At 37.3% G+C, this 25,647-nt stretch overlaps 4 protein-coding genes and 3 pseudogenes across 7 annotated transcripts; all 7 read left to right on the top strand.

Annotated features, from left to right (window-relative positions):
* The first annotated feature begins 666 nt into the window (after positions 1-666).
* LOC147535376 (short-chain dehydrogenase TIC 32, chloroplastic-like) lies at positions 667-3,531 on the top strand. Its single transcript, XM_086645637.1, has 8 exons — positions 667-795; positions 1,210-1,441; positions 1,571-1,650; positions 1,758-1,911; positions 2,089-2,167; positions 2,285-2,369; positions 3,113-3,174; positions 3,280-3,531. Exons 1-8 carry the CDS (start codon positions 687-689, stop codon positions 3,436-3,438), a joined length of 960 nt encoding a protein of 319 aa, XP_086501763.1. The 5' UTR covers positions 667-686; the 3' UTR covers positions 3,439-3,531.
* Positions 3,532-4,239: 708 nt separating this feature from the next.
* LOC147535377 (short-chain dehydrogenase TIC 32, chloroplastic-like) lies at positions 4,240-8,459 on the top strand. Of its 2 annotated transcripts, none has more exons than XM_086645638.1 (8): positions 4,240-4,577; positions 5,999-6,230; positions 6,360-6,439; positions 6,543-6,696; positions 6,845-6,923; positions 7,041-7,125; positions 8,022-8,083; positions 8,186-8,459. In XM_086645638.1, the coding sequence occupies exons 1-8, from the start codon at positions 4,469-4,471 to the stop codon at positions 8,342-8,344; spliced, it is 960 nt and encodes a 319-aa protein (XP_086501764.1). In that variant the 5' UTR covers positions 4,240-4,468; the 3' UTR covers positions 8,345-8,459. The 2 variants fall into 2 exon arrangements, with proteins under 2 accessions (XP_086501764.1, XP_086501765.1); XM_086645639.1 differs by having other exon boundaries at positions 4,353-4,577; positions 7,041-7,118.
* Positions 8,460-8,988: 529 nt separating this feature from the next.
* On the top strand, positions 8,989-12,240 carry LOC147535378 (short-chain dehydrogenase TIC 32, chloroplastic-like; annotated as a pseudogene). The gene is made up of 8 exons (XR_015227252.1): positions 8,989-9,302; positions 9,977-10,208; positions 10,406-10,485; positions 10,633-10,786; positions 11,199-11,277; positions 11,381-11,461; positions 11,742-11,788; positions 11,934-12,240. The product of XR_015227252.1 is annotated as a short-chain dehydrogenase TIC 32, chloroplastic-like (transcript).
* A 994-nt stretch (positions 12,241-13,234) lies between these two features.
* On the top strand, positions 13,235-13,770 carry LOC147535379 (aquaporin PIP1-1 pseudogene; annotated as a pseudogene).
* Positions 13,771-14,095: 325 nt separating this feature from the next.
* Positions 14,096-17,650, top strand: LOC147535380 (short-chain dehydrogenase TIC 32, chloroplastic-like). Its single transcript, XM_086645645.1, has 8 exons — positions 14,096-14,378; positions 15,191-15,422; positions 15,537-15,616; positions 15,724-15,877; positions 16,063-16,141; positions 16,228-16,309; positions 17,122-17,183; positions 17,293-17,650. The coding sequence occupies exons 1-8, from the start codon at positions 14,270-14,272 to the stop codon at positions 17,449-17,451; spliced, it is 957 nt and encodes a 318-aa protein (XP_086501771.1). The 5' UTR covers positions 14,096-14,269; the 3' UTR covers positions 17,452-17,650.
* Positions 17,651-18,455: 805 nt separating this feature from the next.
* LOC147535381 (short-chain dehydrogenase TIC 32, chloroplastic-like) lies at positions 18,456-24,635 on the top strand (annotated as a pseudogene). Its single transcript, XR_015227253.1, has 8 exons — positions 18,456-18,635; positions 22,349-22,580; positions 22,781-22,860; positions 23,373-23,526; positions 23,679-23,757; positions 23,857-23,924; positions 24,212-24,275; positions 24,405-24,635. The product of XR_015227253.1 is annotated as a short-chain dehydrogenase TIC 32, chloroplastic-like (transcript).
* On the top strand, positions 19,076-21,921 carry LOC147535382 (uncharacterized). Its single transcript, XM_086645644.1, has one exon. It carries the CDS (start codon positions 19,223-19,225, stop codon positions 21,719-21,721), a length of 2,499 nt encoding a protein of 832 aa, XP_086501770.1. The 5' UTR covers positions 19,076-19,222; the 3' UTR covers positions 21,722-21,921.
* Positions 24,636-25,647: the final 1,012 nt, after the last annotated feature.

Raw genomic sequence — 25,647 nt, forward strand, 5'->3', positions numbered from 1 at the left:
TCGACTGCTATTTACATTCTTGTTGCGTAGATGATATCATCGTTACGGATAATGAGAACAAAGAAATTCACTTCCTTTGACAGCGTCTTGAGAAAAATCTTGGACAACATCAATACTTTCTGGACATTATTCTGGGACCTACTAAAGCGAATTTGTTTCCTATGAAACTCAAACAACACCTACAGTAACATGGAGGTGTATATAACACATGGCACCTCCCATGGAAATAAGATATATTGCTTTCAAATACTAGTGAGTGACTGATAATATATGGCTGCTTATAATTAGAATTATAATCTTCCCATCTATATAATTTAAGTTTCCATTTCTATATTTTTAATTAAGTTAGTACCCTTCTATAAATACACATGTTATCAATGAAGAACTATTATAAATTTGATTCTCATTTGGGATATCATTATTTTGGTGCAAGAGTTATTATTAATGGACCATCCATACATACCAAAATATATTTTTTGGATCCTCTCCAATCTCCATAAAAGATCTTACATAATAGTGTGAATGAATCTAACCAGAATGTAAAGATTCACATACTCCATTTATTTATTTATTTATTAATTTATTAATTTATTATTGGAAGATCCCCACAATGACCCAACCCAGGCAACCATTCTCTACTCTTCTATGAACTATTTTGCATTTGAGAGAGGGAGAGAGAGAGAGAGATGAGTGGGTGGTGGAGCAGAAAAGGACCATCTGGGTTCTCAGGTTCTAATACAGCTGAACAAGTCACTCAAGGAATTGATGGAGCTGGTCTTACTGCTATTGTTACTGGTATAATTTTAATCATGGGTCTTCTTATGTTTCATTTGTATTGGGGTTCATTTGAATTTTTTTTTTTTTGGGGAATCTTCCATTATATTGCTTGAAAATATATATATATATATATCAGTTTGATGAGTTTTGACTGATTTTTATTCTTATTGTGAGAGATAGAAAAGAGGACTTGGTACTTCAAGAGTTAACTTTACCTGCTTTTGCCGCCTAGACTCGAGCCCAATGTGTATTGAAACTACACAAAGTTACTAAGCTTGAGCTTACACCTATAGCCCAGTCTCCATATGTTCTCAGTAGGCCTCAACAGTTACTAAGCTTGAGCTTGCATCTATAGCCTAGTCTCTGGAAGCTCCCCCAAGGGATGTTGGATATTACATTAACTCATTGGATCTCCTATTTTTGTCACTTTAGGTGCATCACAAGGTATTGGTGCCGAGACTGCACGTGTTCTTGCATTGCGTGGAGTCCATGTAGTAATTGCAGTCAGGAATACAGATTCCGGTAACAATGTTAGAGAAGCAATATTGAAGGAAAACCCTGTTGCGAAACTTGATGTAATGGAGTTAGACCTCAGCTCCATGGCATCAGTGAGAAAATTTGCTTCGGAGTTCATCACTCTGAACCTTCCTCTGAACATTCTTGTGTAAGAAAACCTGAAGAATATGAAAAATATGTGATAGCTGTTGCTTATATTTTTCTCCATTGTCAACTCTCCGCTTTTACGGGTTTGGGCTTCTCTGTGTCCTTGAGCTCCTCTATGCTTTTGCTGCAGCAATAATGCAGGAGTCATGGCAGCATCTTTCACGCTTTCGCGAGACAATATAGAGTTGCTGTTTGCAACAAATCACATAGGTGTGTCTCATAAATATTAAATCCAAGGCTCACTTTGTTCTCTCCGTTCTGATAAAATCACTTTAATGAAGAACAAATCAACTGATTTTTATCGAAAAATTTTGCAGGTCATTTTCTTTTGACAGATCTTTTGTTGGAGACCATGAAAACTACTGCACAGAAGACTAACGTGGAAGGAAGAATTGTCAATGTTTCATCTGTAGCTCACCGGTTTCCTTACCATGAAGGGATTCTTTTCGATAACATCAACGACGAATCGAGGTATACAGATATTTACTTTCTGAATAGAGATATAGATATATTTTTTTATTAGCTCGTCTCTCTAATTGTCGATTAAGCAAAAGAACAAAGGGTCGTTTTTTAGATTACCAATCCTGAGACAGAATGTATGTTCTAATAGAGTGAAGGTATTAACCGAAGAAACTTGTTATGTTACAGGTACAATGGCTTATGGGCATACGGCCAATCAAAACTTGCAAATGTATTGCATGCTAATGAACTCACCAGGCGTCTAAAGGTACATTGAAACACGTTATCGTGAGATTGTAGTAGCATTTCATTATTTAGTACACATGTTTAGTCATCTAGGTAATACAATAATGGGTTTCTGATTTATTTCTTTGTTTTCGAACAGGGAGATGGGGTGCAAATAACGGCTAATTCACTTCATCCAGGAGCTATTGAAACCAATATTTGGCGACCTAACGGTTATGTTAGTGGTAAATCACTATTCTTTGTGTTCTGTAGTTTATCAAATTACTCCTTATTTGACCAATTATTACATTAACTGTCACAGCGATTTTCAAATGAACCGTGAAAAGAGAAAGCTAATAGTTGAAAGTCTGCAAGATAGACATAAGTGATCATTGACTTGATTCATTCCTGGACAATCTCTTACGTTCTTGGTAATTAAGCAGAGAATACTCACCATAGTTGTCTTGTGATAGTCCGACATCACTTGGGAGAGCGTCAGGAGTGTGGGTTATAGGTGAATGGCCAAGCTCAGTAAGTGTCGGGACCTTTTGGGCGGTGTTCTGGATCTCTCGGCAAGATCAAAACCCGTACATGTTGGGCTTGAACCTGGGTGTCGAGAGAGTTCATAAGTCCTAACTGTGTGAAATTCGATCTACTACCCAACCAAGAGAGTGATTCCGACGTTCAATGTCTGTCCAATACTAACCAGAATCCATGATTTAAGCATCATCTAGGCCAACTCAGGCCAGTTCTACATGGTATAGTTTTTTTTTTTCTCGCATAGGCCTACCTCAGACCACGGGGGCTTTTCACGACGCCGAGCCTACCAAAAGAGCCTCCAATACCTTAATAATCCAGGTTCATATGGTCTTCCCAAGTGATGTATTTACCGGAAGAGCCTACAATGAGCCTTTGAGCTTATGTATTCACTTCTTTCTATGAACTTGATTTAGAGTTTAATACTGATAATAGATACTCTTTTTTGTAGGTTGGATTAATGCAGTCCTTACTCCTACTGTTGGAAAATTCATGCTTAAAACCATTCAACAGGTTGTTGTTGTACATTTTTAAGTGCAAAAAAGTTTGTTTTTACGAGACAAAACTATACCACTTTGTCATTGTTTTATTTCATTTCATCGATGATGATTGTTGCAGGGAGCGTCTACTACATGTTATGTAGCATTACATCCTGACCTCAAAGGTGTAAGTGGAGCGTACTTTAAAGACAATAACATCGCTACACCAAGCTCACAAGCTAATGATGCAGAACTAGCCAAGAAACTTTGGGATTTTAGCATTAGTTTGATCCATTGATTATTGTGTTTATCTTTAGAAGGCAAAGATACTTTACAAAACTAAGTGGGTTTAGGTCTCATATCATTTACTAAATGTAGAAACTTCACATAAATAGAGGGAAATGTTGGGAAGTATCATTTGCTTAAACTTTTGATCGCCCACGCCCACCCATGGAGAATAAATTATATTGACAATGTGGACGATATCATCATTTCGGACAATGAGAAGAAGGAAATTCACTCCCTTCGACAACGTCTCGAGAAAATCTTGGACGACTTCAATACTTTCGGGCCTAAGATTTATAGGTAGCCTAAGGGTCTTTTCTTATTATTAACAAAAACACACTTTTGGAAAGTCTCAGTGATCCTGGCGTTCTCGGTGCCAAAACGAGTTTGTTTCTATGAAACTCAAACAACAATTGAAATTGTTACATACATACAGTATCTTGGAGGTGTTCATTGTTAAATTTGTGATCATCCAACTCAAAACCAATTGGGAATGAGTGGAGAGGACCTAGACCTTTTATTCTTGGTTGCTAAATACCCATTGTCCAGTGCGGGACTATTCCACCAATATTGATTTCAAATACTACTTATAATATCTTAATAATTAGAATTATTATATTTCCAATTGAAGTTTCCATTTCTATATTCTTAATTAATTTAGTACCCCCTTCATCAAAAAAAAAAAAAATTAATTTAGTACCCTTCTAGAAATACACATTTTTTTTTGTTGAACTATTCTATAAATACACATGTTATCAATAAAGAACACATTTGATTCTCAATAGTATATCATTATTTTGGTGAAAGAGCTATTACTTTGAAGCTATTATTAATGGACCATCCATACCAAAAGATATTTTTTGGAACCTCTCCAATCTCCATACATAATAGTGTGAATGATCTAACCAGAATGTAAAGATCTTTATTTATTATTGGAAGATCCCCACAATGACCCAACCAGGCAACCATTCTCTAGGTACCCTTCTCTGAATTATTTTGCATTTGAGAGAGAGAGAGAGAGAGAGAGAGAGAGAGAGAGAGAGATGATTTGGTGGTGGAACAGAAAAGGACCATCTGGGTTCTCAGGTTCTAATATAGCTGAAGAAGTCACTCAAGGAATTGATGGAACTGGACTTACTGCTATTGTTACTGGTATAATTTTAATCATGGGTCTTCTTATGTTTGATTTGTATTGGGGTTCATTTGAAATTTTTTATTTGGGGAATCTTCCATTATATTGCTTGATGAGTTTTGACTGACTGTCTAAACTTTAGAATTTTTAGTTTTACTTTTCACTGTTATTTTTTAGTTGTTTGACAACACTTAAAACTTTATACGATGGTAGTAAAGTTGAAAAACTTGTTATGCTAAGAGCAAGTCCAACCCCAGCCTGTCTTAGGCCGAAAAAACCACTTTTTCACCTAAAATTATTGGCCTCAGCTCAGCCTCTAAAATTCAGCTCCAACCCCAGCCTCTCTTGAGGCCGAAAATTTGTTCATGTGGGAGACGCGTGTGTGGACTTTTAGTCGGTGTGCGAAAAACGTGTGTGATTTTATGTATATATAAAACACGTGTTTGAACTATTTTGAAAATAATATTTTTTTTTTCCAAGATTGAAAAAATATTCGGGGACCGACATTTGGTGGGATGTATTTTAATTATTAATATTTAAGTTTTTCTAGAATTTTAAAAAGAAATAAAACTAATTAAAATTACAAATTTATTATTTACATTAAAAAAAATAAAAAAAAATAAATGGGAGAAGATCCTAGCCGTTGGATTTTATCCAACGGCTAGGATCACCCCAACATGACCGTTGGAACTCCCCAACGGTCATGTTGGGGAGCCTTCAGTCGCCCCTAATGTTAGGGGCGACTGAAGGTCCGGCCCCAGCCTCCGCTCCAAGCGGCTGGGCTTGGAGCGGGGGGCTGAGGCCAATAATTTGAATTATTGGCCTCAGCCCGGCTGGGGTTGGACTTGCTCTAACTGATGCCATTTTCTTTACCAATTTTTTTAAAATATTTACGCCTCCAGGCGTGCCTCAAGGCATCGCCTCGCCTTGTGAGAGCAAGTCGCAAACAGATTGGCTCGAATTCAATTATTGAGCAACCGAATCTTTCGGATTGGTTTGTGGATAAGGCTAAAAACCGAACCGCTGTACAACCATAGAGGTACATACAATAATCCCATTTTGAAACACATAAATGAAATGTAGCGATGCTAGGTTACACAATCTTACTTGAAAGACTACTTAAATATAACATTCTTAAGTTATGTTTGCTATTCTGGATATAAACTGTTCGAAGAAATGCAAATTTAAGTCTCAACTCTCAAGAGTTACCTTTCCCTTCTTTTGCCGCCTAGACCCAAGCCAATGCGTATTGAAACTACACAAAGTTACTAAGCTTGAGCATTTACACCTATAGCCCAGTCTCCAGACGCTCTCAGTAGGCCTCAACAGTTACTAAGCTTGAGCTTGCATATATAGCCTAGTCTCTGGAACTGGAAGCTCCCCCAAGCGATGTTGGGTATTACATTAACTCATTGAATCTCTCATATTTTTGTCACTTTAGGTGCATCACAAGGTATTGGTGCCGAGACTGCACGTCTTCTTGCATTGCGTGGAGTCCATGTAGTAATTGCAGTCAGGAATACAGATTCCGGTAACAATGTTAGAGAAGCAATATTGAAGGAAAACCCTGATGCGAAACTTGATGTTATGGAGTTAGACCTCAGCTCCATGGCATCAGTGAGAAAATTCGCTTCGGAGTTCATCACTCTGAATCTTCCTCTGAACATTCTTGTGTAAGAAAAACTGAAGAATATGAAAAATATGTGATAGCTATTGCTTATAATTTTCCCCATTGTCAACTCTCCGCTTTTACGGGTTTGGCCTTCTCTATGTTCATGAGCTCCTCTGTGCTTTTGTTGCAGCAATAATGCAGGAGTCATGGCAGCATCTTTCACGCTCTCGCGAGACAATATAGAGTTGCTGTTTGCAACAAATCACATAGGTGTGTCTCATAAATATTATATCCAAGGCTCACTTTGTTCTCTCCCTTCTGATACAATCACTTTAATGAAGAACAAACAAGTTTTTATCGAAAAATTTTGCAGGTCATTTTCTTTTGACAGATCTGTTGTTGGAGACCATGAAAACTACTGCACGGAAGACTAACGTGGAAGGAAGAATTGTCAATGTCTCATCTGAAGCTCACCGGTTTCCGTACCGTGAAGGGATTCTTTTCGACAATATCAACGACGAATCGAGGTATACAGATATTTACTTTCTGAATAGAGATATAGATATATGTTTTTATTAGCTCGTTTCTCTAATTCTCCATTAAGCAAAAGAAAGAAGGGTCGTTTATTAGATTACCAATCCTGAGACAGAACGATATTTACTTGTTATGTTACAGGTACAATGGCTTATGGGCATACGGTCAATCAAAACTTGCAAATGTATTGCACGCTAATGAACTCACCAGGCGTCTAAAGGTACATTGAAACAAGTTGTCGTGAGATTGTAGTAGCATTTCATTATTTAGTACACATGTTTAGGCGTCTAGGTAATACAATAATGGGTTTCTGATTTATTTCTTTGTTTTCGAACAGGGAGATGGGGTGCAAATAACGGCTAATTCACTTCATCCAGGAGCTATTGTAACCAATATTTGGCGACTTAACGGTTATGTTAGTGGTAAATCACTATTCTTTGTGTTCTATAGTTTATCAAATTACTCCTTATTTGACCAATTACCACATTAACTGTCACAACGATGTTCAATTGAACCCTGAAAAGAGAAAGCTAATAGTTGAAAGTCTGCAAGATAGACATAAGTGATCATTGACTTGATTTATTCCCGAACAATCTCTTACATTCTTGGTAATTAAGCACAGAATACTCACCATAGTTGTCTTGGGATAGTCCTGCATCGCTTTGGAGAGCGTCTGGAGCATGGGTTATAGGTGCATGGCCAAGCTTAGTAAGTGTAGAGACCTTTTGGGTGGGATTCTGCAGCTCTCGACAAGAACAAAACCCCGTACCTGTTGGGCTTGAACCTGGGTGTCAAAAGCAGGGATAATTCTGGTAACTGCTAAGGTTTGGGGCGTTACATTAGCCTGCTTCTGCTTGTTTAGATAGCCATTGGGCATTGGCATTGGCATTTTAGCTATCTAGTATCCACAGTAAAGGTCACATTGAGAGGAGAAAGACGAGAGAGTTCATAAGTCCTAACAAACTGTGTGAAATCCCAACCAAGAGAGTGATTCCGACGTTCAATGTCTGTCCAATACTAACCAAAATCCATGATTTAAGCATCGCCTAGGCCAACTCAGCCCAGTTCTACATGGTATAGTTTTTTTTCTCGTTACAGGCCTAGCTCAGACTACCGGGGCTTTTCACGACGTGGAGCCCACCAAAAGAGCCTCCAATACCTTAATAATCCAGGTTCATACGGTCTTTGCAAGCGATGTATTCACCAAAAGAGCCTACAATGAGCCTTTGAGCTTATGTATTCACTTCTTTCTATGAACTTGATTTGAGTTGTCTATAATTTAGAGTTTCATACGAATAATTGATACTCTTTTTTGTAGGTTGGATTAATGCAGTTCTTACTTCAACTGTTGGAAAATTCATGCTAAAAAATATTCAACAGGTTGTTGTACATTTTTAAGTGCAAAAAAGTTTGTTTTTACGAGTCAAAACTATACCACTTTGTCGTTGTTTTATTTCATTTCATCGATGATGGTTGTTGCAGGGAGCGTCTACTACATGTTATGTAGCATTACATCCTGACGTCAAAGGTGTAAGTGGAGTGTACTTTAAAGACAATAACATAGCTACACCAAGCTCACAAGCTAATGATGAAGAACTAGCCAAGAAACTGTGGGATTTTAGCTCGAGTTTGATCCATTGATCATTGTATTTATCTTTATAAGCTAAAACATTATAGAAAACTAAGGGAGTTTATGACCAATAACATTTACTAAGTTGAAATACTTCACAGAAATATAAAGAAAATTTGGGAAGCATCACTCCTATAAGCTTTTGATCGCCGACCCATGAAGAATAAATTATATGAACACTGTTATTAGTATCGCCTCGAAAAAAACTACATAACTATTGTTAGCTTTGATGGTTTATTTGTTAAGTTGGTGACCATCTAACTCAAAATCATTTGACAATAACAATACGTAGAGACGATCTAGACATTATAGTTTATCTTATTTTTCCATGTGCCACTATTGAAGTGCTTCCTCTTGGAGAGTAACATGATCGCTTGACTTGAGGGAGGTATCATTGTTACATTTTTTTATGGATCATCTCCAAACAAAAGAATTTAGATTCCCTCCATACGACAAGATCATAGATGTAAAGAGAGTAAAAGTGGTGTAAGAATAACTAAAATGAAAATTGTGTTGACAACCAAGATTTAAAGATTAGAAGATTTGGGTACTCCTGTTATTTACTAGAAGATCCCACAATGACCCACCCATTTTCTACTTGATGCCTCATCGATATTGTCTATGTTTTTGTCACCTCACACAGGTACGAAGTTTTGTTCTGGAAGAAAACTACATGATCCCCCTAAAGATTTCTTGTACCTACTACGATATTGTCCCCACTTTGTTCTTGGAGAAGGTTACACAATCTCCCTCAAAAGACTTGGGTACTTACTGGCTTGAAGGTGGACCTATAGCCCAGATCCAAACGTTCTTCTCTCAATTATTTTGCTTCAAAGAGAGTCTTAGAGAGAGTGAGAGAGATGATTTGGTGGCTGAGTAGAAAAGGACCATCTGGGTTCTCAGCTAGTAATACAGCTGAAGAAGTTACTCAAGGAATCGATGGAACTGGTCTTACTGCTATTATTACTGGTAACTCAAAACTCATCCTGGGTTTTTTTTTTACCTCATATTAATTGCTTTCACAAATTTGGATTCTTTTTAGTTTCATTTCCAACAAAAGTTTATAATCATGAATTCAAATATGTTCTGTAGTTGGATTGGGTTGTGGGTCTGATTAGATTTTAACTATTTTGTTGCTTGATTTGTCTTTGTTTTCATCAATCATGACCTGTCTGACCTGCAATTTCTATCTCTAGCCATCTAATTTAGATAAATTGAAGTTTGGTTTGATGATTTTTAGGGCATTCAACTCTTATAGAATCATGGGTAACCTTTACATTATCATGATGAATCACCATTAGTAAGATCTGTTTAGTTTCTTGAAGAACTCATTTGATACCTATCTGACCAACCAACAATTGGGTTTACTTGATTTTGTGAGAGTAGTCCCATATGGGAGAACCACCAATATAATGTCTTCGTCAAAGTTAACAGATTTTACTATTCTTACTTACCCAAATTCCATAAGATGAAGTTGAGAGAATCTCATTCAAAAGATAAGTTGAAGATTTGAAGTGTTTGTGATTTGGTCCTTCATACTAATTGCTTATATCGAAAGGAAAATTGAACTTTTATGAATCATTGAGGTAGTAGAATTAGATGACTTTGGTCTTACTGATGTGTTCGTATCGTCGGGGTTATAGGTGCTTCAAGTGGTATTGGTTCCGAAACTGCACGTGTTCTTGCGATGCGTGGAGTTCATGTAGTCATGGGAGTCAGGAATATAAAGGCTGGCGAGGATGTCAAAGAAGCAATAATGAAGGAAACTCCGACTGCTAAAGTTGACATAATGGAGCTAGATCTTAGCTCAATGGCGTCAGTGAGAAAGTTCGCTTCGGAGTTCAGTTCCTCTGGCCTTCCATTGAATCTCCTTATGTAAGAAAACTGATGCATTTCTGATCTAGGTCGTCTAACTTGCGCTGTTTTACTTGTTTTCGGACCGGGTTCTGAATACAATTGTGATCGCTTCGGGTTAATAGTTCAAGATTTTCATATTTGTAAACAATGAGTGTCATACGAGCGAATGCAATGATGGTTATCCTATTCATAGTTTTTGTGTTTTTATGTGGCAGTAACAATGCAGGAGTCATGGCAACCCCTTTTTTGCTTTCTCAAGACAAAATAGAGCTGCAATTTGCAACAAACCATATAGGTCTGTGGCATATTCTCATAGTATATAAGCAACTCAAAGTTATTTGTTTCGAAGCGAACTGTCGAAAAAAAAATTAGAAATACAGTAAAATACTCGGTCATAGTAAAAAAATGTAGTAACTTAAAGTTCTTTTTGTTTTTCTTGCAGGTCATTTTCTTCTAACAGATCTTCTGCTAGAGAACATGAAAAATACCGCACGAAAAAGTAATGTAGAAGGAAGAATTGTCAATGTTTCATCAAATGGTCACAAGTTTTCATACCGTGAAGGGATTCGATTTGATAAAATCAATGATGAAAAGGAGTAATGTCACGTTCTTTTAATTTTTGTTATTCTCTTCCAACTTCATGCGGTATTTATGAGGAAATTCTCTCTCTCTCTCTCTCTCTCTCTCTCTCTCTCTCTCTCTCTCTCTCTCTCTCTCTCTCTCTCTCTCTCTCTCTCTCTTCTCTCTCTCTCTCTCTCTCTCTCTCTCTCTCTCTCTCTCTCTCTCTCTCTCTCTCTCTCTCTCTCTCTCTCTCTCTCTCTCTCTCTCTCTCTCTCTCTCTCTCTCTCTCTCTCTCTCTCTCTCTCTCATCTCTCTCTCTCTCTCTCTCTCTCTCTCTCTCTCTCTCTCTCTCCTCTCTCTCTCTCATCTCTCTCTCTTCTCTCTCTCTCTCTCTCTCTCTCTCTCTCTCTCTCTCTCTCTCTCTCTCTCTCTCTCTCTCTGTTACAGGTATAGTACCATAAGCGCGTATGGCCAATCAAAACTTGCAAATATACTGCATGCCAGTGAGCTCGGGAGACGCCTAAAGGTACACACTTAGCTCAATTCAATCTTACACCTTTTTTTGCAAGAAGTTATTCGGGATTTTATGGAGGAATCTAAGACATTGTTCTATTCAATTGAACAGGAAGAAGGCCGTGCAAATAACCGCTAATTCACTTCATCCAGGAGCTATAATTACCAATCTTCTTCGTATCATAGCATTATAAATGGTAAAAAGATAATCATTTATTTCCTAATTTTGTTGCTATATTAGAGTCATATATCTTCGAAACGAAAAAGTTCCCATAGTTGGTAAATACTCATGCTAGTCACAGTGATCCTCTTATTCAACTACTTCAGCCATTTATGAGTATCTCTTAGCATTTTTACGGCATGAGAAGATTCTATCGTTTATGCATGTATGGTTCTTCTTGCTCTCCGTGTCTTGAAGTGGGTTTGGAAAGAGAAATCTCCCTCTCTATCTTCTAATGGTTTTGTCCATTTATGCAGTTCTTTCCTCTACAATCGGGAGACTTGTGCTTAAAAATGTTCAGCAGGTTAGTATACCGTTATAGAAACCCAAAACCCATCTACCAGATTCTTTAGCACACAACAATCTTGTCCCGATCAGATAAAATGTTTTTTTCGTATTGATTACTTGTAATACTCACAAGCAGTTTTATTTCCGGCTCATGTTCGCAGGGGGCATCAACTCAATGCTATGTCGCATTACATCCAAACGTCAAAGGCGTAAGTGGAAGCTATTTTTCAGACAACAACTTGGACACACCAAACTCAAATGCTCAAGATTCAGAACTGGCTAAGAAACTGTGGGATTTCAGCATGAAGTTGATCAAAACTGATGATTAGGTTTAATTGTAATGACTTATTTTTATCTCACGAATCAAAACCTTTCACATACACTTTGCATAAAACATAGTGTGTTTATTTTGATCCTCTCTATGTTGTTTGTACTTGAGATCAATTCATTCGTGTTCTTATTTCTTAAGCGATACTCTTCGGTGTTATTTTAATAACAGCTGCCCCTCCTGGGAGCACTACTGTTAGCTTAGGTGGTGTGTTTTTTTTGTCTGTATGAATCGCTGGACTCAATGAACTCAAAGTAGCCATTAGCATTCACACTTTACGATTTAAACAAAAACAAGCTACTAAAATCCCACTCTAGTAAATTCAGACCTGGAGTCACTCACATTTATCTTGGAAAAACAAATACTATCTTGCTCTCAAGTGGTATGGTGGATCTAAATGTCCCAAATCAAATCGCAAAATGGATAAAAGTTGCGAATATTTTTCTTCCCACTCTAAGCTTGAAGGCAGCCCAAAATCATATTACATCTTTAACTCCTTTCGAACTTCAACTAACCAAACAGTTAGGCGTACCTAGAGGATTGTTACTCGTTATATTCACGTGCTTTTCGCACGTGCCAGTTATAATCACATTCGTTTCCCACTTGCCAAATATAGCCCAGGAGTTCACTTTCATCCTTGAACATGTAATTGTAGTGCTTAATTGCCCAAAAGATGGAAGGGAAAGTATAACATGAAAAAAATCATAGGAATTAGATTTTCAATTTACTGCAGATTTACATACAGAAGTCTAAAACATCCAGAACTGCATAGTCGAAGATTTCAGTCCTTTACATCCAGTTCCCTACCTTCTTCTGTACAACAATTTCAGAAGAGAAAAGAAAATACAAGAGAAAAATGACAGCTTACTTCATATTCTTTCTTCATTTGTTATATGACCTATATAAATACTATACAGTTCTTTCTACTACCAAGAATGCTGCTATTTCATTGTTTGAACTGTCCAAATTTTGATACAAGTGAAAGCCGCTGTACCCATCAGAAGATTTCACTTCACCTTCTCGATATATATATAAACCTTCAATATCTGCAAACGAGTCGCAGTATAAAGTTGAACTTACCCGGATGGAAGTATCTTCATCCATTTGGATTAGTGGGTCTATAAATCATCAGGCATGGGGTTTCTTCAGAGAGACAACCCATTGGAACATGGAGCAAACAAATTTTCAGAGAGACAACCCATAGGAACATCAGCACAAACAGATAAAGATTACAAAGAACCACCACCAGCTCCATTTTTTGAAGGTGGTGAGCTTCAATCATGGTCATTTTGGAGAGCTGGAATAGCAGAGTTCCTGTTTCTTTATATCACTGTTTTGACTGTTATGGGTGTTAAAAGAGCTCCTAATATGTGTGCTTCAGTGGGTATTCAAGGTATTGATTGGGCTTTTGGTGGTATGATCTTTGCCCTTGTTTACTGTACTGCTGGTATCTCTGGTAAGCTTCCTTGCTTAATCTCTCTTTTTAGTCCCTACCCATGTTGGTTTATGTTCTTTCTAAAATTAGTTCCTAAATGAAGAAATCCTCTTTGGGTTGTTGCTATTTCTCCTTTTTTGTAGTTAGAGAAACTCTAAGTCTCTCACCTCATCCTGTCTCAGGCAGAAAGAAACATTCTTTCACCCAAAATTTTCAGCCTCAGCTCAACCTATAAAATTCAGTTTCAACCTCAGTCTCACTGTAGGCCTAAAATTTGTACATTTGAGAAACGCGTGCGTGGATTTTTTGTGGGTGTGTGAAAAACGTGTGCGGTTTTGTGTATGTAGCAAACACGTATATGAACTATCTTTAAAATAATATTTTTTTTTTTCTAAGGTTTGGAAAACTATTCGGGGACCGACACTGACACGTTGGTGGGATGTATTCTGATTATTAAGGTGTGAGTTTTGTTAGAGTTTAAAAAAAATTCAAATTTGGAAAGAAAATTTGACAAATAGCTCTTAAAGATATTTGACAAATATTGCCTTCCAATACTAGTTGTAATATCTTTGTAACTAGAATTATCATCTTCCTATTTTGTTAATTCCTTCTCCATTTATTCATTTATTGGAAGATTCCCACAATGACCCACCAGGCAATCATTCTCTACTCTTCTCTCCCAACTAGTAATATTTTGCATTTTAGTTAGAGAGAAAAAAGAAAAAGAGAGAAAGATGATTTGGTGGTGGAGTAGAAAAGGACCATCTGGGTTCTCCGCTTGTAATACAGCTGAAGAAGTTACTGAAGGAATCGATGGAACTGGTCTTACTGCTATCGTTACCGGTATTATTTTAATCATATGAGGTGTTATAATTTATTTATTTTTCTAATTGTATTGGGTTTCATTTGAAAGTATATACGTTTGAAGAGTATTTCATTGAATTTGGTACTTTATGGGGTGGGTACAACATTTTTTAATATTAAAACAAAGTATCATATATATATAAAAAAAAATATATCATATAATGAGAAAACCTAGTTTCAAAAGTTAAAATTTTTTGTAGAATTGTAGCTTCGGTGTTCGGTTATCCAACCGAACCAAACCGTTCAGGTATAGTTTGGTTCCATAATCGAACAAAACCACAAACGGATTTTCTCGGGGTGAATTATCCAGCAACTGAATCATTCGCATTGGTTTGTGGATAAGGCTAAAAAGTCTGTAACCGAACCGATGTACAACCTTAGAAGTACACACAATAGTCCCATTTTGAAACACATACTGTATATGAAATGTAGTGATGCTAGGTTAACACAGACTTACTTGACAGACTACCTAAATATAGCATTCTTAAGATATGTTTGTTATTTCGGGATATAAACTGTTCGAAGAAATGCAAATTTATGTCTCAACTCTCTAAGAGTTAACTTTCCCTGCTTTTGCCACCTAGACTCAAGCCCAATGCGTATTGAAACTACACAAAGTTACTAAGCTTGAGCTTACACGTATAGCCCAGTTTCTAGACGCTCTCAGTAGGCCTCAACAGTTACTAAGCTTGAGCTTCCATCTATAGAGCCTAGTAGTCTCTGGAAGCTCCCCCAAGCGGTGTTGGATATTACATTAACTCATTGAATCTCTCCTATTTTTGTCACTTCAGGTGCATCACAAGGTATTGGTGCCGAGACTGCACGTCTTCTTGCATTGCGTGGAGTCCATGTTGTAATTGCAGTCAGGAATACAGATTCCGGTAACAAGGTTAGAGAAGCAATATTGAAGGAAAACCCTGCTGCGAAACTTGATGTCATGGAGTTAGACCTCAGCTCCATGGCATCAGTGAGAAAATTCGCTTCGGAGTTCATCGCTCTGAACCTTCCTCTGAACATTCTTGTGTAAGAAAAACTGAAGAATATGAATAATATGTGATAGCTATTGCTTATATTTTTCCGGGTTTTACGGGTTTGGGCTTCTCTGTGTTCTTGAGCTCCTCTATGCTTTTGTTACAGCAATAATGCAGGAGTCATGTCAGCATCTTTCACGCTTTCGCGAGACAATATAGAGTTGCTGTTTGCAACAAATCACATAGGTGTGTCTCATAAATATTAAAGCCAAGGCTCACTTTGTTCTCTCTATTCTGATTCAATCACTTTAATGAAGAACAAATCAACTGACTTTTATCGAAAAAATTTGCAGGTCATTTTCTTTTGACAGATCTTTTGTTGGAGACCATGAAAACTACTGCCCAGAAGACAAACGTGGAAGGAAGAATTGTCAATGTTTCATCTGGAAATCACCGGTTACCTTACCGTGAAGGGATTCTTTTCGATAACATCAACGACGAATCGAGGTATACAGATACTTACTTTCTGAATAGACATATATATATATATATATATATATATATTAGGTCGTCTCTCTAATTGCCGATTAAGCAAAAGAACAAAGGGTCGTTTATTAGATTACCAAACCTGAGACAGAACGAATGTTCTAACAGAGTGAAGGTATTAACCGAAGAAACTTGTTATGTTACAGGTACAATGGCTTATGGGCATACGGCCAATCAAAACTTGCAAATGTATTGCACGCTAATGAACTCACCAGGCGTCTAAAGGTACATTAAAACAAGTTAGTGCACATGTTTAGGCCTCTAGGTAATACAAGAATGGGTTTCTGATTTATTTCTTTGTTTCCGAACAGGGAGATGGGGTGAAAATAACGGCTAATTCACTTCATCCAGGAGCTATTGCAACCAATATTTGGCGACCTAACGGTTATGTTGGTAAATCACTATTCCATGTGTTCTATAGTTTATCAAATTACTTCTTATTTGACCAATTACCACATTGACTGTCACAACGATGTTCAATTGAACCCTGAAAAGAGAAAGCTAATAGTTGAAAGTCTGCAAGATAGACATAAGTGACCTTTGACTTGATTCATTCCGGAACAATCTCTTCCGTTCTTGGCAATCAAGCACAAAATACTCAGCATAGTTGTCTTGTGATATCCCACATCGGTTGGGAGAGTGTTTGGAGCTTGGGTTATAGGTGCATGGCCAAGCTTAGTAAGTGTCAAGATCTTTTGGGTGGGTTGTGGAGCTCTCGACAAGAACAAAACCCCATACATGTTGGGCTTGAACCTGGATGTCAAAAGTAGGGATAATTCTGGTAACTGCTAAGGTTTGGGGCGTTACATTAGCCTGCTTGTGCTTGTTTAAATAGCCATTTGGCATTCCACAGTAAAGGTCACATAGAGAGCAGAAAGACGAAAGAGTTCATAAGTCCTAACTAACTGTGTGAAATTCGATCTATTACCCAACCAAGACAGTGATTCCGATGTTCAATGTCTGCCCAATACTAACTAAAAACCAACTCAGCCCAGTTCTAAGTGGTATAGTTTTTGTTTCCTTGTCATAGGCCTACCTCAGACCACCAGGGCTTTTCACGACGCCGAACCCGCCAAAAGAGCCTCCAATACCTTAACAATCCAGGTTCATACGGTCTTCCCAAGCGATGTATTCCCCGAAAGAGCCTACAATGAGCCTTTGAGCTTATGTATTTCACTTCTTTCTATGATATACTCTTTTTGTAGGTTGGATGACTACAGTCCTTACTTCTACCGTTGGAAAATTCACGCTTAAAAGCATTCAACAGGTAGTTGTTGTTGTTCGTTTTTAAGTGCAAAAAAGTTTGTGTTTTACGAGTCAAAACTATACCGCTTTGTCATTGTTTTATTTCATTTCATCGATGATGGTTGTCGCAGGGAGCGTCTACTACATGTTATGTAGCATTACATCCTGACGTCAAAGGTGTAAGTGGAGTGTATTTTAAAGACAATAACATAGCTACACCAAGCTCACAAGCTAATGATGAGGAACTAGCCAAGAAACTTTGGGATTTTAGCATGAGTTTGATCCATTGATCATTCTATTTGTCTTTAGATTGCCTACCGATGAAGAATAAATGATATGAACGATGTTATTAGTATCGCCTCGAGAAAAATTACATAACTATTGTTAGCTTCAATTGTTTATCTGTTAAGCTGGTAACCATCTAACCCAAAATCATATTGACAATAAATAGAGACGATCTAGACATTATAGTTTATCTTCATTTTTCCATGTGCCACTGTTTTCGTACTATTGCTTGACTTGAAATCATCCCCAAACAAAAGAATTTGGATTCCCTCCATACTACAAGATCATAGATGTAAAGAAAGTAAAAGTGGTGTAAGAATAACTAAAATGAAAGTTGTCGTACTCAAAATTTTTGCTCTTAACGGAAACTCCATGATCCCTCCAAAAGACTTTTTTACCTATTAAATTTGAGCTTACATCTATAACTGTCGATATTGTCCTAACTTTCACCACCTCACACGGTACACAATTTTGCTGTCCCAACTTTCACCACCTCACACGGTACACAATATTGTTCTCCGAGAAGAAGGTTCCACGATCTCCCTCAAAAGACTTGGGAGGTGTCATTGTTACATTTTCTTATGGATCATCCCCAAACAATAGAATTTAGGTTCCCTCCATACAACAAGATCATAGATGTAAAGAGAGTAAAAGTCGTGCAAGAAAAACTAAAATAAAAATGGTGTTGACAACCAAGATTTAAAGATTCACAAATATGCCTACTCCCATTATTTACTCGCATATCCCCACGATGACCCAACCATTCTCTACATGATGTTCCAATTTTGATTGTCTCCACTTTTGTCACTTCACTGCTATTTCGATGCTTGTCTTTTTAGTTATTTCAAATATTACTTATAATATCACTAAAGAAAATATTTGATTCTCAATAGTATATCATTAGTATTTTGGTGCAAGAGCTATAATTGTCAAGCTATTATAACATTAATGGATTATCCATACCAAAAGATATTTTTTTGGATCCTCCATTCATTTATTTATTGGAAGATCCCCACAAACAATGACCCAACCAGACAACCCTTGTCTGAACTATTTTGCATTTGAGAGAGGGAGAGAGAGATGATTTGGTGGTGGAACAGAAAAGGACCATCTGGGTTCTCAGGCTCTAAAACAGCTGAAGAAATCACTCAAGGAATTGATGGAACTGGTCTTACTGCTATTGTTACTGGTAACTCAAAACTCATGAGTTTGGTTATATATGTTCTTTAGTTGGATGTAGGTCTGATCAGATTTTAACTATTTTTGTGTTTGTTTTCATCAATCATGAGTCATGACCTGTCTGAGCTGAAGTCTGGTTTGATGATTTTTAGGGCATTCAACTCTTATAGAATCATGGGTAACCTTTACATTATCATGATGAATCACCATTAGTAAGATCTGTTTAGTTTCTTGAAGAACACATTTTGATGGCGGCCATCCTCCTATGGGCCTCACGGCTAGCCCAACTATAGGCCCAACGGCCTAGAAGTTATATTATTATAAGTTTCCTATTTTATTATTTAGGGTTTCTATGTTTAGGAATATTAGCAATCAAGGAAAGTAATATTAGTAGTTATCTTGTTTCCCACTTTGAGTCTAATTAGGAAAGCATATTCTCTATATAAGAGAAGTTCAGTTTATCTTGTAAGACATTGAATTGAGTTATAAACAAATCCCTTGATTGCATCTTCTTTCTTCTTTACAGTTATTTTAGTTAATTCTTCTCTCTCTTCTTAATTCTAGTTGTTTCTTCTCTCTCTCTTCTTAATTCTAGTAATGGATTCTAATGTTATTCCGCTTCCGCAACAATCTACATCAGCTGGTATCATGAGCCTTCAAAATCCTGAAATTTTTTTTCCAACAAATCATCCAGAAAGGAATAAGGTGTTCAAATCAAGACTTACAATCAATAAGAAGGTATGTGATTTCATCATCGATAATGGTAGTGAAGAGAACATGATTTCTCAACGACTTGTTAATGCTCTTCAACTACCTACAACTGAACACCCAAATCCTTACAAAGTTGGTTGGATTTCTAATCAAAAGGAATTATCGGTAAGAACCCAATGTACGTTCTCGTTCTCCATTGGTACTCACTATCGTGATTCAATTTGTTGTGACGTCGTAGACATGGATATTTGTCATCTTATCTTTGGGAGACCATGGATTTTTGACGTCGACGCCACCTATCATTGTCGGGCTAACACATTCGAGTTTTCTTGGTTCCGACGAATTCTAACACTAAGACCATTAACGGAGGAACAAACAACTATAAACGGACCAACCGGGACAGCACCACCACCGAAACATCAACTACCACCCAACCGTGACAGCACCATCATCGATATCGTGACAGCACCATCACCGAAACAGCAACAGCAACAGCAACAGCAACAGCAACAGCAACAGCAACAGCAACAGCAACAGCAACAGCAACAGCAACAGCAACAGCAACCGCAACAACAGGAACAACAGGAACAACAACAATACATTCATCAACCGTATTCATCACCTATTTTATCATTCCATCAGGAAAAAGAAAAAGAAGAGTATGAAGAAGTTGAAGAAGATGTTCACGAAGAAGACGTCATTAATAAAAACGACCACCACAACCACAATCCTATTATTCCAAGAGAGAGAAATACGAAGGAGAAATCTGAAATCAAAGAAGAGTTTGGGTCGGCAACATCAACCGATGATAATTTTACATCTTTTGAGGCTATGGAGTCTGCCTTTGATGAAGATACTACAAAGATTGGATTAGCTTGCTCGAAAGAGGGTCTTCAAATAGATCAAGAAGGTAGTGTTTATCTTTCTTGGTATGGTCCTACACCTCAGTTGCACATAACTGAACCCAAATTGATCAAGGAGGTTTTTAACAATAGAGATGGAGTATTTGTGAAGAACAAGGATCAAGGATTCTGTAGGAAGCTATTTGGAGATGGGCTTGTGACATCCCAAGGCCGAAATTGGGTCAAGCAACAAAAATTAGCTAACCAAGCATTCTATGCCGAAAGCTTAAAGGGAATGGCTCCTGCCATGATCACGTCTGTTGAGTCCATGTTACAGAGATGGAGGCATGAAGAAGACAAGGAGACCGAAGTACTCGATGAATATAGGGTTTTCATGTCAGAATTAATATCAAGAACTGCCTTTGGGAGTAGTTACGTTGAAGGAAAGAAAAATTTTGAGATGTTGATGAAGTTGACCTCAATTTTATCTTCACATTCATTCAAGGTATGGTTCCCTGGTATTGGAAACGTTTTGCCAACTAAGGGCGAGATCGAAGCAAACAACTTAGAGCAACACATACATGAGGATGATGTTATTGCTGGACGACTTTCGAAAATCCTTCCTGGTGTCGGTGGTTTGCTTGTGCAAATTGGACCTAATTTGTACCAGTTGTTCATTACGACAGTTGTTCATCTACATCAGCTGGAATCTCGAAAATTATTATCTGAAATTCCTCAGACCACCATGGCCGATATTATTGAAGGGGAGGTTCTTGATAACAAAAATACTAGTTTTTCAATGACGGAGGAAGACAAATTCGATGAGATTCGATTGAATAAGACTAACCGGAACAATTTATTTGATCCCTATACAATCCCCGGAGAAAAATTAGTGGTTTCGAATCATAAAATACTCCCTAGTCCATCTTTATCTTCACCTCTAAAAGAGGTCAATGATACGATGAGTTTTGCTACGTTATCTTTTGACAACCGGATTAGTGCATCCACCAAGTTCAGTTATTTTGAAATATTGGCTTGGGAAGTAACTAGATTACCAGTTATTGGTAGATCTTTGGTTAATAAACTCCACTATGAACGAGGGAAGATATTTATAGCTATTTTTGTAGAAGTGACGAACTGGATGCAGAAATTCAGAGTTGATTTTTCCATAACGATTAATCTGGTGTTTTTCATCGAATTACTAGATGACGGAAGATGTAGAAATTTGTTAGAAGTTTGTTTCTTACAATTGATTTTGCAGGATCTTTCGCATCATGAGTTTTGGATTTTAGTTGGTGATTTGATCCTTATTTGTCTTCTTCCTATTTCCGACAAATCTCGCGCAAAGTGGGAACTAAGGATTGCCTTCAAAATCGTCGTCAATGACACCTTCCACATCGCTGATATATATCCGTATTACCTGGGCGATCTGCTTTATGACAACACCAACTTGGGGGCAAGTTGTTCCGCAGCGGGGGAGTATGATGGCGGCCATCCTCCTATGGGCCTCACGGCTAGCCCAACTATAGGCCCAACGGCCTAGAAGTTATATTATTATAAGTTTCCTATTTTATTATTTAGGGTTTCTATGTTTAGGAATATTAGCAATCAAGGAAAGTAATATTAGTAGTTATCTTGTTTCCCACTTTGAGTCTAATTAGGAAAGCATATTCTCTATATAAGAGAAGTTCAGTTTATCTTGTAAGACATTGAATTGAGTTATAAACAAATCCCTTGATTGCATCTTCTTTCTTCTTTACAGTTATTTTAGTTAATTCTTCTCTCTCTTCTTAATTCTAGTTGTTTCTTCTCTCTCTCTTCTTAATTCTAGTAATGGATTCTAATGTTATTCCGCTTCCGCAACAATCTACATCACATTTGATACTTATCTAACCAACTAACAAATGGGTTTACTTGATTTTGTGAGAATAGTCCCACACGGGAGAATGACGTTGTAGCAACCAAAAATATAATGTCTAGGTCAAACTTAACATATTTTACTATTCTTAGTTACCCAAATTCCATAAGATGAAGTTGTGAAATCATGAATCATTGAGGAAAATTACTAATTGCTTATATCGAAAGGAAAATTTAACTTTTATGAATCATTGAGGTAGTAGAATTAGATGACTTTGGTCTTACTGATGTGTTTGTATCGTCGGGGTTATAGGTGCTTCAAGTGGTATTGGTTCCGAAACTGCACGTGTTCTTGCAATGCGTGGAGTTCATGTAGTCATGGGAGTCAGGAATATAAAGGCTGGTGAGGATGTCAAAGAAGCAATAATGAAGGAAACTCCGACTGCTAAAGTTGACATAATGGAGCTAGATCTTAGCTCAATGGCGTCAGTGAGAAAGTTCGCTTCGGAGTTCAGTTCCTCTGGCCTTCCATTGAATCTCCTTATGTAAGAAAACTGATGCATTTCTGATCTAGTCGTCTAACTTGTGTTGTTTTACTTGTTTTGGGACCGGGTTCTGAATACAATTGTGATCGCTTCGGGTTAATAGTTCAAGATTTTCATATTTGTAAACAATGACTGTCGTAAGAGCGAATGCGACGATGGTCATCCTATACCTATTTATAATTTGTGTTTTTATGTGGAAGTAACAACGCAGGGTTCGTCGCAACCCGTTTCTTGCTCTCTCAAGACAAAATAGAGCTGCAATTTGCAACAAACCATATAGGTAGGTATGCGGCAATGTCAACAAAAAAAAAATATAGGTATGCGGCGTATTCTCATAGTATATAAGGGTCAGTGTTTTGGGGAAATAAGTAAATTTTTCGGGACTAATAAGTTTTGGGTGGAAACAAATTTTTTTGTTTCCTCCAAACGTCACCCTTTCATTTTTTTGTTCTTTATCTTCTCTCTCACCTCAACTAGAACTCCGGCGACCACCACCGAATTCCGGCAACATCCACCATTAATCCCGGCGATCACCATCACCAAAATTCTTCTCTTCTTTCTTTTCTCTCTTTTCTTTCTTCTCTCCTCTCTCCTCTTATCCTTACGTCCCTCTCTCAGGAAAGTTCCCGTGAAGGGGATCTCCCTTCCCCCGAAAACTTTGATAAGCAACTCAAAGTGTGCTTTTAAAAGTTGTTTGATTCGAATCAAATTGTCGAAAAAAAATAAAAATACAGTAAAAAAAACTTGGTCGTAGTAAAATGTAGTAACTTAAAATTCTTTTTGATTTTGCAGGTCATTTTCTTCTAACAGATCTTCTGCTGGAGAACATGAAAAATACCGCACGAAAAAGTAATGTAGAAGGAAGAATTGTCAATGTTTCATCAAATGGTCACAAGTTTTCATACGGTGAAGGGATTCGATTTGATAAAATCAATGATGAAAAGGAGTAATGTCATGTTTTTTTAAATTTTGTTATTCTCTTCCAACTTCATAGGATATTTATGAGCAAAAATTCTTCTCTCTCTCTCTCTCTCTCTCTCTCTCTCTCTCTCTCTCTCTCTCTCTCTCTCTCTCTCTCTCTCTCTCTATGTGTTACAGGTATAGTACCATAAGCGCGCATGGCCAATCAAAACTTGCAAATATACTTCATGCCAATGAGCTCGGAAGACGCCTAAAGGTACACACTTAGCTCAATTCAATCTTACACCTTTTTTTGCAAAAAGTTATTCGGGATTTTATGGAGGAACCTGAGACATTGTTCAATTCAATTGAACAGGAAGAAGGCGTGCAAATAACGGCTAATTCACTTCATCCAGGGGCTATACTTACCAATCTTCTTCGGTATCAATGTAGCATAGCATTATAAATGGTAAAAGAAAATCGCGTTCTCAAATTTTGTTGCTATGTTAGTGTGAAATATCTTTGAAGCGAGAAAGTTGCCTATAGTTGGTAAATACTAATGCTAGTCATAGTGATGCTCTTATTCAACCGCTTCAACCATTTATGAGTATCGTTTAGCATGTTTATGGATGAGAAGATTTTGTCGTTTATGCATGTATCGTTCTTCTTGCTCCCCGCGTCTTGAAGTGGGTTCGGAAAGAGAATTCTCTCCCTCTGTATCTTCTAATGGTTTTGTCTATTGATGAAGTTCTTTCCTATACAATTGGGAGACTTGTACTTAAAAATGTTCAGCAGGTTAGTATATCGTTATAGAAACCCAAAACCCATCTACCAGATTCTTTGACACACAAGAATAAAATGTTTTTTCGTATTGATTACTTGTAATACTCATAACCCGTTTTATTTCACGCCTCATGTTTGCAGGGGGCATCAACTCAATGCTATGTCGCATTGCATCCAAATGTCAAAGGCGTAAGTGGAAGCTATTTTTCGGATAACAACTTGGACACACCAAACTCAAATGCTCAAGATTCAGAACTGGCTTAGAAACTGTGGGATTTCAGCATGAAGTTGATCAAAACTGATGATTAGATAGTTGTTTACTTGTAATGATTTATCTCAAGAATCAAAACCTTTCACATGACATAAAACATAGTGTGTTTCTTTTGATCGTGTCTATGTAATGTGTACCTTAGATCAAATCATTTGTGTTCTTATTTCCTAAGTGATACTTTTCGGTGTTGTGTTACAAATGGGTGTGGTGAAGGGCGGCTATTTTGTACGATCGAGCTTTTACTGTAGGTGCACGTTGCAGGAAAAGATAACAGTGGTCCGGTGGCGGCATATTGTTAGGTGGTGTTTTTGTCCCTGTTTAGGTCTGACTTGTCTGAATATGAATTGTCGAACTGTTATGAACTCAAAATAGCCATTAGCACCTCACGATTCAGACAGAAACAAACATTCGCAAATCTGCTCTTTTTGTGCGTAGACAGCTTTCTATTCATCCAAAGGTTTCATAATTGGACATTGAACCAATTCATATGTGAGTATTGCTGGCCTATTGGGTGTTGCAAAGATGGTAACGGTATATGTCCCACATCGCTCGCGAGTGCTTGGAGCCTAGTCTAAGGTGAACGCTCAAGCCTAGTAAGTGTTGAAGTTCTATGGTTGGGCTTCGACTCTGTACAATTACTAAATTTGAGCTCACACATATAGCCTAGGCCCTTGATACTCTACCAAGGGACGCGGGATTTTTACGATTAATTTTATCCTTACTTTCAAGATCATATAATGAATCTTTATCCATTAAACAAAACTCATACACATGTTTCAGTGGTCCTTCATGTATATGTGAAGTCAATACTCAAGTTTTTGGGTGGTCCTTAGTGTATACGTAAAAAAGAATACTCAAGTCTTTATGGGACCCTTATATTTATTATATAGAGTCAATCATCGAAGTCTTTAGTAGGCCCTTGTGTCTATTTCAGATAAAAATTCAAATAATTCGACTTGGAATCTAAGAGTAACTCTTTTAGCAAATATTTATATAGTGCTATCTTTTTTTATATAGCACTATCTAGGAATTTAATTGAATTGTCCGGTAACCAAAAATCACAGACTTCTAAATTCTTAAAATTTCCAAGTCTTAATTTATATTGGAACAAAA

This window comes from Eschscholzia californica, unplaced genomic scaffold (genome assembly GCF_041429995.1).
Source record: "Eschscholzia californica isolate CP2 unplaced genomic scaffold, dmEscCali1.0.p SCAF_6, whole genome shotgun sequence".
Taxonomy (NCBI): domain Eukaryota; kingdom Viridiplantae; phylum Streptophyta; class Magnoliopsida; order Ranunculales; family Papaveraceae; genus Eschscholzia; species Eschscholzia californica.

Bases quoted from the DNA above. Each gene is read 5' to 3' on its own strand.
- LOC147535376 (XM_086645637.1), top strand. From the start codon at position 687: ATGAGTGGGTGGTGGAGCAGAAAAGGACCATCTGGGTTCTCAGGTTCT. The intron at 796-1,209 runs GTATAATTTTAA...TTGTCACTTTAG, and splicing joins TCTTACTGCTATTGTTACTG to GTGCATCACAAGGTATTGGT. The intron at 3,175-3,279 runs GTTGTTGTTGTA...TGATTGTTGCAG, and splicing joins TGCTTAAAACCATTCAACAG to GGAGCGTCTACTACATGTTA.
- LOC147535377 (XM_086645638.1), top strand. From the start codon at position 4,469: ATGATTTGGTGGTGGAACAGAAAAGGACCATCTGGGTTCTCAGGTTCT. The intron at 6,924-7,040 runs GTACATTGAAAC...GTTTTCGAACAG, and splicing joins AACTCACCAGGCGTCTAAAG to GGAGATGGGGTGCAAATAAC. The intron at 7,126-8,021 runs GTAAATCACTAT...TCTTTTTTGTAG, and splicing joins ACTTAACGGTTATGTTAGTG to GTTGGATTAATGCAGTTCTT.
- LOC147535380 (XM_086645645.1), top strand. From the start codon at position 14,270: ATGATTTGGTGGTGGAGTAGAAAAGGACCATCTGGGTTCTCCGCTTGT. The intron at 16,142-16,227 runs GTACATTAAAAC...GTTTCCGAACAG, and splicing joins AACTCACCAGGCGTCTAAAG to GGAGATGGGGTGAAAATAAC. The intron at 16,310-17,121 runs GTAAATCACTAT...CTCTTTTTGTAG, and splicing joins GCGACCTAACGGTTATGTTG to GTTGGATGACTACAGTCCTT.
- LOC147535382 (XM_086645644.1), top strand. From the start codon at position 19,223: ATGGATTCTAATGTTATTCCGCTTCCGCAACAATCTACATCAGCTGGT.